We start from the raw sequence: 12821 nt of genomic DNA, 5'->3' as shown, positions 1-12821 counted from the left end.
GACCTCCAAAACAAAAAGCAGACCTAAAAAGGAATTTGTAGTATTCTGTTCATGTGAATGTCCTGCCATTATCTCCCCCCCAGCTCCAGGGGCGGCTCTAGGCTCATGGTGGCCCTGGGCAGGGAGCGTAGGTAGGAGGCCCCGGATTCTATCACACAGCGCCAAGGGGGAGGTGCAACGCGCTGGATGGAGAGCGGGCCATGTGCCGCTAGCCTGTGACCAGCAGCGGGAGGGAAGCACTGCAGCCGGCAGGGTGCCCAGCTCCCCGCTCCATGTTCCCACCCCAGACCACAGCAACACAGACTCATAAAAGGCACCCCAAACTTTGTATCTGCAGTTGGAATTCTACATATCGGGGCTCCTGTGCTGCGGGACGGCGAGGCAGCCGTAGCACCAGTACATGCTGCCATGACAGGATGCACAGAATACTGAGTGTCTGTCCCACAGCATGCCCCCTCACTCGTACTGTATCCCAGTTTCAAGCAGGGGTCCTTCTGCTCACGGCAACACCGTCACTTGCAACCCTTTACCCCTCGCCCAGATAAAATCGTCCAGGCTAGAATAAAAGTTATAACCTTGCTCAGAATGCACTTTCCTGAAGTAGCTAATGAGAAGCAGCGACTGCTAAACATAGTGTCCCTTCAGGGAGCAGCTGTCCCAGATGCTATGCACAGCGCCTCAGCACAGCACAGCGCCTTCTCACTGCCGCTGCGTTCAGCACTAGGCGAACCATTAGAATGACAATTGAATTGAGCTCCACAGCAATACTCGCAGTATGCGCTGTGTTGCCTTAGTTACAAGTTCTGACCTTTAGAAAACTACTTTATTATTAATTTGCAAAAACGCTACATCTTTTTGTTAAAAAACGACAAACACAGGTAGGTGAATGTGTGTTTAACCCAGCGTGTCCACTTTTGTGCCTTTTGCGTTTGGAGTCATGCATGCGTTTTGAAACTACTAGCAGTGCACAGTCATCCGAAAAGAAAATATTATAAACAAGAGCCGGAGGCCGCCAAATCCTGCCAGGGGCCGCCACGCAAATATTGTATCCATCCTCGTGGCGGCCCCTGGGGTTTGGCGGCCCTGTGCAGGTGCACAGCTTGCACATGCCTAGGGCCGGCCCTGCCAGCTCAGCCAGTGTGAATGTGCTGTGTGCTGCATGGAATGTTGGAGTGATGATGCATATTGGAATTTTGGCTGCCTGTGAGGTGAAGTGACAGTTGGAGTATGGGCTGAGCAGCATGCAGACTGCTCCTGGTGGGGCTGCTACACTAGAACTCTTCTACTTCTAACTTACTTAAAAAAATCTACTGAATCTACCCCCTACTTGCATGGACTTCATTACTACATTATTTTGGCGACGAGTTGGTGAGACCTGGCAGCCAAAAGAGGACCTGAAGCTGAAGCTACCTACAGAGCCTACAGATGCTGGCAACGCAGCATACATTACCAAGAGGAGGTATCCACTGAAAAGAAAAAAGGCTCACAAGAAACAAACGGGTTCTAAACAGAATAAAGAAGTCCACAAGAAAGCAAGGAGTACTTCACATACAACACAAGATGTCCACAAGAAACCTGTGAAGATGAAGCACTATGCCACTCAGCCCCACTAGTGTCATCACCATCTGACAGCCCTAGCCCAGGCGTGCTGTGGTCATCTAGACTACTTACTTTGGGCTTCCATGTTACAAGCACTGATTCCGTCATCAAGTCTAGCAACATACAGCTTGTAAATTCTTTTGGGTCAGCATATGTTTTCCCAGTCACATCACTGATTTTGGGAAATCAATGCAGTCAACAAGGATGGGAGAAATGGCCTTTGCCCACAATCTTCCATGTCAAGTGTCACAGCGCTGATGAATTCTTTCTACAATAAAACGTTTGTTACTGGCTTCAACCTGCCTCTAAGGCGCTTCGGTGTTTGAGGGACGCATAGCTGCACAGAGACAAAATGTGCTTTTGAGTTACATCGCAAGTGGAGGATACCGGCGTTCGACTGCTGAACATTGTCTCGCCCCGAGGATTTTTGTGGGGCCATTCCTAAGCTGGATTTTTGTGTTTAGTATGGCGGTGTGTTACACATTTTTCTAACGCTGAGGCATTTCCTCATGATGGGGTTTTGCGTGTGTGTGTATAAAATACAGGATGCCAGGAAGTAGTAAAAATATGTATATTTATTTAGTAAGTATTCCGGTAGAGCACAGCACGTCTGGAGAGATCTAAACATCCAGTAAACTGTACTAATCTGTAAGATGCAGGCACGCGTCAATACATTACAGGCTCCAGCAATGAACAACACATGGATAGACATAGAAGAGCTAACATAATTAAATAAAGAATGTAACACATCTTATCCCTAAAGAAATAAACATTAGCTCAAATACCTGCTGGGTAGTATTTTAGGTCTGACATTACCTTTAACTCCAGAAGCAATGGATAAATCACTTGGTACAACATTTTGGGGATAATTCTTCAGATCATGTACTAACTTTCTATGGTTATCTCCCAAATGATCACTACACTTAGCCACTCTACGAACATTCCACATTCTTCCATCTTGAGTGACCACAGTGTTTTTGAAAACTTTAAAAACTTTGATGGGAGGAAAGAATTTCGAAAATCCTTTGACAAGAAAACCAGTTTTTTTTAATCTCACCCACTCTCCCACCACAAACTCAGGAACTTTTTGACATTTATTTTAGAATCAAAAGACATTTTCATTTTCCGTTGTTTTTCTTCAACACGTTTGGCAACATATTCAAGATCAACAACAGAATTGTTTTTATTTAACTTTTTTATCCACCAGGGACAAATATCAGAAGAAGGTTCTCTTCCCCTGAGAAGCATGAATGGGCTCACGCCAGTGACTGAATGAGGTGTGATGCAATACGTCCACAACCTCTTCCTCACAACTTCCAACCAATCACAACCAGAAGAAATTACACTGTTAATACAATCCTTAAGTACTCGGTTGAAACGTTCAACCTGACCATTTTCCCTAGGTTCATATAAGGACGTAGTATGATGTTTAATATTACAAGCTTTGAGAAATTCTTCAATGTCAGAAGAAATAAGCTGGGTACCATTGTCCGTGACAAATGTTTCCTGAAATCCCTCCCTAGCAAAAATCTCTTAAAAATACAATAATCACTTGCGATGAGGCATTTCCAACAAACTTCACTTCAGGCCATTTCGAGTGGTAATCAACCATGACTAAGGCATAACGAGCATTTAGTGGCAAATGTTTGATTGGGCCTGAGATATCAAATGCCACTTTCTGCCAAGGAAAATTAGGCCAACTCACTGGCTTCGGGGGAGCAGAAGACACATGAAGCATCGTATCACTACTTATACAGTGTGAACATTCTCTTACCAGTCTGTCCACCATTTTATCAATGCCAGGCAACCAAAAGTTTTCCCTAATAAGACGTTTCATAGAAGAAATTCCAATGTGACCTTGGTGGAATAATAACATTTTCTTCTGTAATGAACAAGGAGGAATAATATTGCCAGCTTTATACAGTAAACCACCAAAGTCTTCAATCTCAGAAGAAACTTGCCAAAAAGGAGCTAATTCTGCAGAAATACATCTATTATTCGGCAATCCTTCCCTTACATAACCAAAAATCTGCTGGCACAACACATCTTTACTCAATTCTTCAAACCACTCTTCTTCACTTAGACTCAAAAACTCCTGAGAAACACAATCACCAATAGAAGCAACCACATCATCATCTTGCTCAGCAACTGAAATATTATCATCACTGCTGGGTAACCTCGAAAGAAAATCAGCTGTGACATTACTTTTCCCAGGTAAATAAACAATCTCAAAATGATATTCTTGAAGACGGGAATACAACCGAACTATCCGCGCAGTGGAAATCCATCCACCTCCAGGAGATAAAATCCCCAACAGCGGTTTATGATCCGTCCTCAGGATGAACCTATTTCCCCACACTAACGGCCAGATTCATCAAGCCGAAAACGGCTCGCAAAGGGCCAGATTCTGAGAATCTGACCCTTTGCGAGCGCTATTTTTGCATTTGGGAATCATCATCCCAAATGTAAAAATCGCATTTTTAGAAATCGCATATTTGCGATTAATTGCATTTAAGGAATCTCAATTAGAGATTCCTTAAATGTAATTCAAGAAGCATTTAAAAATAGCGAAATCGCTATTTTGGGCCGCTATTTACCGCAAGGTCAAACCTCGTGGTAAATAGCGAAAAACTTAGAAAAATGCATTTAAATGCATTTTTCCAAGTTGCATGTTACACACACACATGTCCTTTGGACATGTGTGTGCGCAACACCAATGTAGATTACATTTCAAGGGTGCTACAGGGTGTCCTTTGGACACCCCGGGCACCCTTGAAATCGCATCCTTATTTGCAATTAGCAAATTGCTAATCGCAAATAAGGAATGTGTAGGAATTGCAATTTATTTAGCGATTCCTACATGAATCCCGTTTTGCAAGTCCTTAATAGCGATTCCTTAATAATCGCTATTAAGGACTCGCAAAACGGCACTATGATGAATCTAGCGGATAGTTCCTAAAGTGTTCCACTACACAAATACACGCTAACAGCTCTTTCTCAATCACTGAATACCTTCTTTCTGTGGAGGACAAGGCCCTGGAAGCAAATGCAACGCACCACTCCTCCTTACCGGAACACTGACTCAGAACTCCTCCAACCCCATACAGACTGGCATCCACCGTAATAATGCACTTTTTATTAATGCAAAATGATTTTAGAGTGGGAGCATTGATAATCTCATCCTTAATTTGCTTAAAAGCAAGATCTTGTCTGTCTAAATAACTTAGTAGAATTCCTAGTCAACTCTCTAAGAGGTTCCATTTTAGTGGCAAAATTTTGAATAAACTTGCTGTAATATTAGCATAAGCCTGCAAATGACAGTAACTTTCCTTATTATCAGGAGCAGGCGCCTTCACAATGGCATCCACAAGATTTATTTTTGGTACTACACCTTTCCCAGAAAGAGTATGCCCCAAATACTCCACTGATTTACAAAAAAATGTACATTTACTAGCCTTGAGCGTTAACCCAGATTGTTCTAACCTGGAACACACCTCTTTAAGATGATTGCGATGTTCATTGTCATTCTTTGAAAAAATAAGTATGTCATCTTGAAAACATTTGACAAATAACCCCAGATCTTTATAAATATGGTACATAGCTCTTTGAAAGACCGAAGCGGCCGAAGCCAAACCAAATGGCATTCTACTGAACTGAAATAAACCATGAGGGGTGATGAAGGCTGTAAATTGTTTTGAGTCTTCAGTAGGCTCGATCTGGTGATATGCAGACCTAAGATCTAAAGTGGAAAACACACATAAACCATCCAACATACACAGCATTTCATTTATGTTGGGAAGTGGGTGACAGTCGGTAACTAAATTTGTGTTAAGTGCTCTTAAGTACACACATAGTCTAATACTTTTATCTGGTTTAATTGCTAAAACAATGGCCACCGGAGGAGGTATTTGAAAAGGCTTCCCTTGAGACAGATTGCCTTCCACGCTCCACCAAGACAGATCCGCCGCAGTTTCTCGAGATCCTGACTGACTCCCTGAGATCTCCGTTGTGCTGATACCACTGCCTGCGGAGGCACCACTGGAGTGCCCTCATGTGCCAGCTTGCATGGTTGACCAATAGAATGCAAGAAGCCATCAGACCGAGCAGGCGAAGAACCTTCAGGACTGGAACGACCGCTCCATTGCAAAACAAGGGAATCATTTTCTTTTTGTCGCAAATCCTTTGAGGAGGAGGGAATGCATGACACACAGTTGTGTCCAGTGCCGCACCTATGAACAGGTTGCGCTGGGAGGGCACCAGGTGAGATTTGGGTACATTTATTGAAAAACCCAACCTATGTAACAACTGAGTTGTCACCTGCAGATGACGAAGCACTGTCTCTGGAGATTCCGCTTTGATCAGCCAATCGTCCAGGTACGGGAATACTGGAATCCCCGACCTTCTGAGATGTGCAGCCACCACTGCCATCACCTTGGAGAAAACTCGAGGCGCAGTAGTAAGCCCAAACGGAAGGACCGCAAACTGGTAGTGTTGCGATCCCACCGTAAAACGGAGATACTTTCTGTGCGACTTCAGAATGGGGATGTGAAAATATGCATCCTGCAAGTCGATCGACACCATCCAGTCTTCTTCCATCAGCGCTTGAAGAACCTGTGCAAGTGTGAGCATTTTGAACTTCTCCTGTTTGAGATAGAGGTTCAAAATCCTGAGGTCCAGGATTGGATGTAACCTGCCATCCTTCTTGGGGATCAAGAGTAGCACCCCTGACCCCTTTCCTGCTCTGGAACCACCTCTATCGCACCTTTTTTGAACAGTGCCAGGACTTCTTCCTGCAGGAGAAGCAGGTGGTCCTCCGAACAATAACCTTGGCAAGGAGGGTAATTGGGAGGGAACTCCTGAAAAGGAAGTGCATACCCATTTTCTACGAGATTGAGAACCCAAAGATCTGATGTACCGATTCCCAATCCCGTAGAAAATGATAAGCCGACCCCCTACTGGACCCGCATGATCCGGAATAGCGGATCTAGGGCTGCTTTGCTGCTGCGGGTGGGGAATGATTGTTAGAGGAGGAAGTAGAGGAGGAGGAGGCTTGGTGTCCTCGAGCACGACTCTTTTGTCTACCTCTGTAAGACTTATACAATGGGTTCTGCTGTTGCTGCTGGCCTTGTTTATAGGGACGGAAAGTGGATCTACCAAATCCCCTAAACTTCCTGGTGGTAGAGCCTCTAGCCTGCAGGCCAAAAGATCTTGCCGTCGCCCGGCTATCTTTGAACCTCTTCAATGCTACATCCGCTTTTTTTCCAAAGAGGTCAGTTCCGTCAAATGGTAAGTCCATTAGAGTAGACTGTACATCTGCTGAAAATTCACATGACTTAAGCCATGCAGCTCTTCTCGTGGCAACAGTAGAGCCCATTATCCTGGCCACAGAGTCAGTCGTGTCCATGCCACTCTGAATAACCTGGTGGGCCGCTGCCTGTGTATCAGAGACTACTTCATTGAAGTTCTTTCGATCTTCCTCCGGAAGCTTAGTTGACAGATATTTCACAGAGTCCATCAAAGCATGAATATATCTCCCCAGCAGGCAAGTAGCATTGGTAGATTTAAGAGCCATGCTACCCGAGGAGAAAATCTTTTTGCAGACTGGTCCAATTTTTTAGAGTCTTTATCTGCTGGCACCTGTGGAAAAGAACCTGCAGACATGTTGGAACAAGCGGCCTGCACAACCAGACTTTCCGATGAAGGATGCGAAGACAAACTCAGGGTCACCAGGTGCCACCCTATAACATCTTGCCACCGACCTGGACACCGCAGGAGCAGTCAATGGTCTCTTCCAGACCTCCATTATTGGCTCAATCAAAGCCTCAGTGGATGGGAGTGTAGGCTCCATAATAGAGGAAGGCGAATGCAAAACCTCCAGGAGGATGTTAGGCTTGAACTCAACGGTAGGTAAAGTCAGATTAAGCAGCTCCGCAGCCTTCTTAATGACGACATGGTAGGATGCCACGTCCTTAGATGGTGCATCAGAAACTGATGGCAAACCCCACTCAGGAGAGAGTTCCAGGCCACTAGCACTATGTAGGTCCTCAAAACAGTCCCCTTGATCCAGAAGCTCCCCTTCCTCTACTTCAGGATCTTCGTACTCCTTTTCCTCCATGAGGCGTTGAGCTCTGCGCCTCGACCACTCCAGACGAATCGAAGTCGTCGGATCCGGTGACGACTCCGAATGAGGAGGCGGGACTGCTGGAGGACGAGAATCTCGAACCGGCGTCGTACCTCGATCCAGTTCGAGTGCGGAGTGCGTCGTACCTCGATCCAGCCGTGTGCAGAGTCGATTACCTCGGCCGCGCCGTAACGAGCCAAGGTGTATAAGGCGTCGGCATAAACGGCATAAAAGGTGCCGGAGCATAAGCTTGAGGGACACCCAAGTTAAAAGACAACGGACCCATGGGACCAGCCGGTGCACCAGTGGGGTACATTGCCCTTGCATAAACGCCAAACATGGCATTAAGGAAATGCGAGGGGTTTTGTCCAGGACCAGGAAAGGGAGGGTACGAACCCATCAGCTGCTCGGCATCGGTTCTTCCTGGCTCTCTTGGTCCTCTGGGTTTCCCACCGGAGTCGGTGCCCGAGGAATGTCCTCATCTTCTTCATGCACCGAAGAATGACGCGAATCCGGATTCGGTTCTTGCTCCGGATCCAGGGAAACCTCACGAGATCGCTCAGGTGAAGGTGTTTAAGAGAAGAAGACTTCCTCTTCGAGTGCGAAGACTCTTTGGCAGAGTGATGTCTTGAGCTATGCTTCCTCCTCTTGTGCTTCTTCTTCGAGGAGCCCGAGGCATGACCCGAAGCCGACTTCGATCTGGACCGTGACCTCACTCTGGACCTCGACGCCGATCTCGACTTCGATCGAGACTTCTGCTTTGACCTCGAACGTCTAGATGTTGACCTCGAAGACCTTCCAGCTTCTTTTCCTTTCACCTTAGCCAGCAGAAGTTTCGCCTCACGTTCTCGTAGAGCCTTTGGGTTCATCTTGAAGCAGGATCGGCAGGTCTTGACATCATGGTCCGATCCAAGACACCACAAACAATCGTCGTGCGGATTGGTAATAGACATCATCCTGGCACACGATCTGCACTGTTTGAACTCAGTCTTCCTCGACAACATCCTCGACGAAGAACAGACACTTGACAGAGAAACAGTAACACAAAATAGCAACAAGTTACTATCTGAAACACGGAAGATCCCAGAAACCGTTCGCGTCGACGAAGCGTAAAAAATGGAACTGATGTCATCACGCCGACGTAGGCCTAATAAGGAGTCGGTGACGTCAGACGGAGTCGCGCGCGATGCCGTGCTCCTATGACGTCGTCCACGCCGGCTTTCTACAAAGAATTTTCCGAACGTTGCTAACACAGGGGGATATTCACAAGGTGAGGAATCCACAAGGCAGATGTATCTATCAGAAAGAAAAATCACCTATTTTAGAATCACTAACACAACGGGAAATCGTTTAAAGGAGAACAGTACCTTAGATAGTAAAAAAGAAAAATGTTGCCTTTATGCCAATTAGCTTTTGGAAAAGCCTGGCGCTTGAGGAGAAAAGGATCCTCAACAACGGAATTGGGAAAAAAAAACTTGATGGATAAAAGCTGTAATATAGACTGGTTTCAGCACCAGACTCTCAGACTTACTGCATATTTTGATAGCTGATCACACATCTAGACCTAACGTAAGGAAGCCAGGTTGTGTCGGACATACTGCAAGGCCTGTTACGACAAAGTATTCAATGAAATCCGGCATAATATAATAAAGAATGGCCCTTGATGTAAAAGACACATGTATAGCATGGAGAAGGTTAAGATAGCTTAGTGATTTAAGTATTCACTATAGAGACCCACAGACTACAAATCTGAATTAATCAAAAGATGCGAAGCCTCTGCCTTTCATCTTCGGATCTTTGGAGGGTGATTAAATGAGTATCCTTGACTTGGATAATGAGGATACCAATTATTAGTGCACCGAAAGATGCTCATCTCTCTACACGCAATGTGCCATCCATGGGAGTGTTTCCATAAACATCAGAGCCTCCTTGGACCCCAAGCATCACAGGTTGTGCTTAGTATCATTAAAGAAAATGCAACACTCACCTTCCTTCAGTTCATGGATAATCTCATCGGGGAGGATAAAGTTCTTTTCGGAGTTGGGAAATGGAAGGATTTCAGACTCGTGCTGAAATGAGAAACAATGAAAACAGGCATTTGGTCCAAAAGAAAGGTGCAATTAGACAATCTTTCAACTAGAGCTGAAGATAATGGGGGCATGTGAAACAAACGAGCATGAATAAAGTAAATAAAACAAATAATGCACAAATCTTGTAATAAATGCTTTCAAATGGGGGGGGGGGGGCTGTGAAATTCGAACACAAATTGCAATAAACCCATACAATCAATAGTTGTGTTAGAAAAACCTCTGTGTCACATGAGGGCACTAGAAAATAACAATGATGAAGTTAAACACCTACATCAACTGCAACCCAAAGCTGGTTGAACAAACCTTGCACACATAGGCCAAACCCCAGCCCTGAGTGTCTGAACCGTAGTATCTTGGCTAACCCTTACTATCTTGCCTAACCCTTACTACCTGCACATTGTTTTATTCACCAAAAGCCTGTGTCAACAGGCCTGTTATCTGTCGGATACTGTCCGACACCTTGTATTGTGGTCTAGAGTAGGCCATGACAGAGTGGGACCTGTTATACCTGCTGCTCATCCAGTGTGACTGGGGTGTGGAATGTTGGTGTAAAGGCGTTATGGTTGAGATGACTTTATGGGAATAAGTCTCTCTTGTCAACCATTGCTGTGTTAAAGTGGGGTGGTCGTGTGCGAGTCTCCCACTTATAATGGTGATGTTTTAAGTGTGGTATAAGGGTGGGTGTGGTGTGATCATCTGTGATTTTTTTCCCCTATGAATGTTATCTACCGCACCTACGGTGGTTGCTTCCCTGGGTGTTTTCTTTCATGTCAGTCTGGCAAGCTGGCATGTTTGTGCATTAGGGGTTTGGTAGAGGCGCTGTGGTGTGGTAGAGTGTATGGTGTTCTTTGTTAATGATAAGGTAGAAGATGTGCAAGGTGTGTGTTTTATTTATTGAGTGCATTATTTATTGAGTGTATGATAATAGTGACATGTTAACATGTACAGTCGCTACATTTATAATGGCAATAGGTTTGCATTCAACAAATTACTTGCTTGTATTTTGAATACATTTATATGTTTACTTATGGTGATTAGCATAAATGGTCTTTTCCAATTAATAACTTACATTTGATATTGATGTGTACCATCTCTATATTTAAAATTGCAATATGTTTACTTACGGAGTTCAGAAATATGTGAGCGACTTCTTCCCACCTGTTATTTCCATGCACTTCTCTTGCCTCGCGTATTGGCTATTTTGCACAGGCATGGAGTAGTCGCTAATGTTATTCTAGTGTTGGTAAAGAAGGGAGATATGTTATACCTGCGGCTCAGCCAGTGAGACTCGGGTCTGGAACGTTGGTGTGTGGTGATGGTGTGGAATGTGGAGGTCTGAGAGAGACAGTGAGAGTGGGCTGAGAAGCAGGAAGGCTGCTCCTGGTGGGGGCTCTTCATGATAACTACCTAATCAACATCCTACATAATCTACACCTGGACTACTGGACTCCTTTTAATTACAACAGGCCTTTCATGGTTTTAAATCACTGTTAGTGGGATGAGTGCTGCTTATTTGGACGCCATAACAATAAAAGGGCCAAGACCCATAAGTGCAGTGCAGTGCAAGGACCGTTACGAGGACACCTTGTTCAAGTACAAACAGTGCTTTGAAGAAACGATTGTGGCATGCAGCTCTTTATAAAAACGTTAAATACACGCTAGAGCTCCGTGATCCACTGCAGTTCTCGCAAGTCTTTGGATTAGCATTCCCTACCCATTCAAGCGTGTTATGGCAGAAGGGTGCGAGTGAACTGCAGAAAATCTTTCTGGGTCACAAGCAGGCTGGACAAAGAGGCATTAAAACAGATAAACATACTCTTCCTTCTCAAACTAGATAAAAACACCATCTACTAACAAGACAGGTGGATATAACACACCGAAAAAGAAAAAACACAATGAGACTTAGGTCTGATCAATAATAGTGGAAGGCTTGGTTTTTCAATTAAGTGCAAAATAAACCCAGCCAGAGCGGTGGGAAAAGCTTGCACCACATTTCTTGACACTCCTGTGCTGGATCTAGAAACGCCAAGGCTCCCCTATTTGGCTGAGCCAATTGCATCGCCTCCCCGACTGAGCATCTCTAGAATATTTGAAGGTGCCAACAGCCAAATACCAAACGAAAGAATAATCCGTAATTATAATACTGTTGGCAGATGGATGCGAATTATTCTGGCCCAATGCCCTGCTGATTATTTCTTGAATACGGACTGTAGTGGGTTGTATTTCTCTACTTGCCTTATGATGCATTTCTTTGGCCTCATGCTTGGAGTGTCCATTTGCAGGGGTTCGATCGGCTTCTGTCAGTTGTGGATCGAACCTCTGAGGATGCGCTGCTCCTTGCAGTGGCTGAAGCCTTGCCTAATAAACTTACCTGCTAATGTGAAGAAGATCGGCGTCTTCGTATTCTTTAACAACTTACCATATTTTGGCGTTGACCGGGAACGAGTTTTAGCCACCAAATTCAGCTGAATAACACCACGCAGAGGGGTTACCTCGCCAGTAGCTGTGACTTTCATTGGCGTACTTCCGTTACTGCAACAAGAACTATGTGGGTATTCCCGCTTTCCTAAAACTATACTGGCCTACAAAATGCAAATGCCACTTCAATGTGCAGCAATCTCATCTTGGTCTACAAGAGCGCATCCAGAGCTAACTGCTGAAGATGCACCACCTCTACAAACCGACTAGATGCCTGAAGATGGCCTACTGAAAGCTGCCATCTGCCTAGAAGGCAAGGCCCAAATCCTTTTGAGGGTAGTTTCCCTCATTCCCATCCATACATGTAATCATTTGTGAATAGACGTGCTGATAGCAGAACCAAACTTCCATCTTGGTTCACATTAAGTGCTTTGTCGAAAGCACAAATTGAAAGACCTCCAGTCCAATAACGAAGCACAAACAAGGCTGTTGCAGACCCCACCCTAAACAAGCATTTACAATGCAATGGTCTCGGCATTATTAAAGGTAGAGCTATTGGCATTGCTCATGACATTTTTTCTCATTTAAAAAAA

General features: G+C 44.9%; 1 protein-coding gene across 1 annotated transcript in view; it reads right to left on the bottom strand.

The window, feature by feature from the left end:
* The window catches only part of MRGBP (MRG domain binding protein), a 123916-nt gene that overhangs the window by 20318 nt on the left and 90777 nt on the right, over positions 1-12821 (bottom strand). The window contains exon 3 of the mRNA XM_086932829.1: positions 9708-9789. Coding sequence (XP_086788955.1) covers positions 9708-9789 — 82 coding nt within the window. The remainder of the gene's footprint in view (positions 1-9707; positions 9790-12821) is intronic.

This window comes from Lissotriton vulgaris, chromosome 7 (genome assembly GCF_964263255.1).
Source record: "Lissotriton vulgaris chromosome 7, aLisVul1.2, whole genome shotgun sequence".
In the NCBI taxonomy this organism is placed as follows: domain Eukaryota; kingdom Metazoa; phylum Chordata; class Amphibia; order Caudata; family Salamandridae; genus Lissotriton; species Lissotriton vulgaris.
The sequence above is the reverse complement of the archived record's forward strand: the minus strand, read 5'-3'. Positions and strand labels throughout refer to the sequence as shown.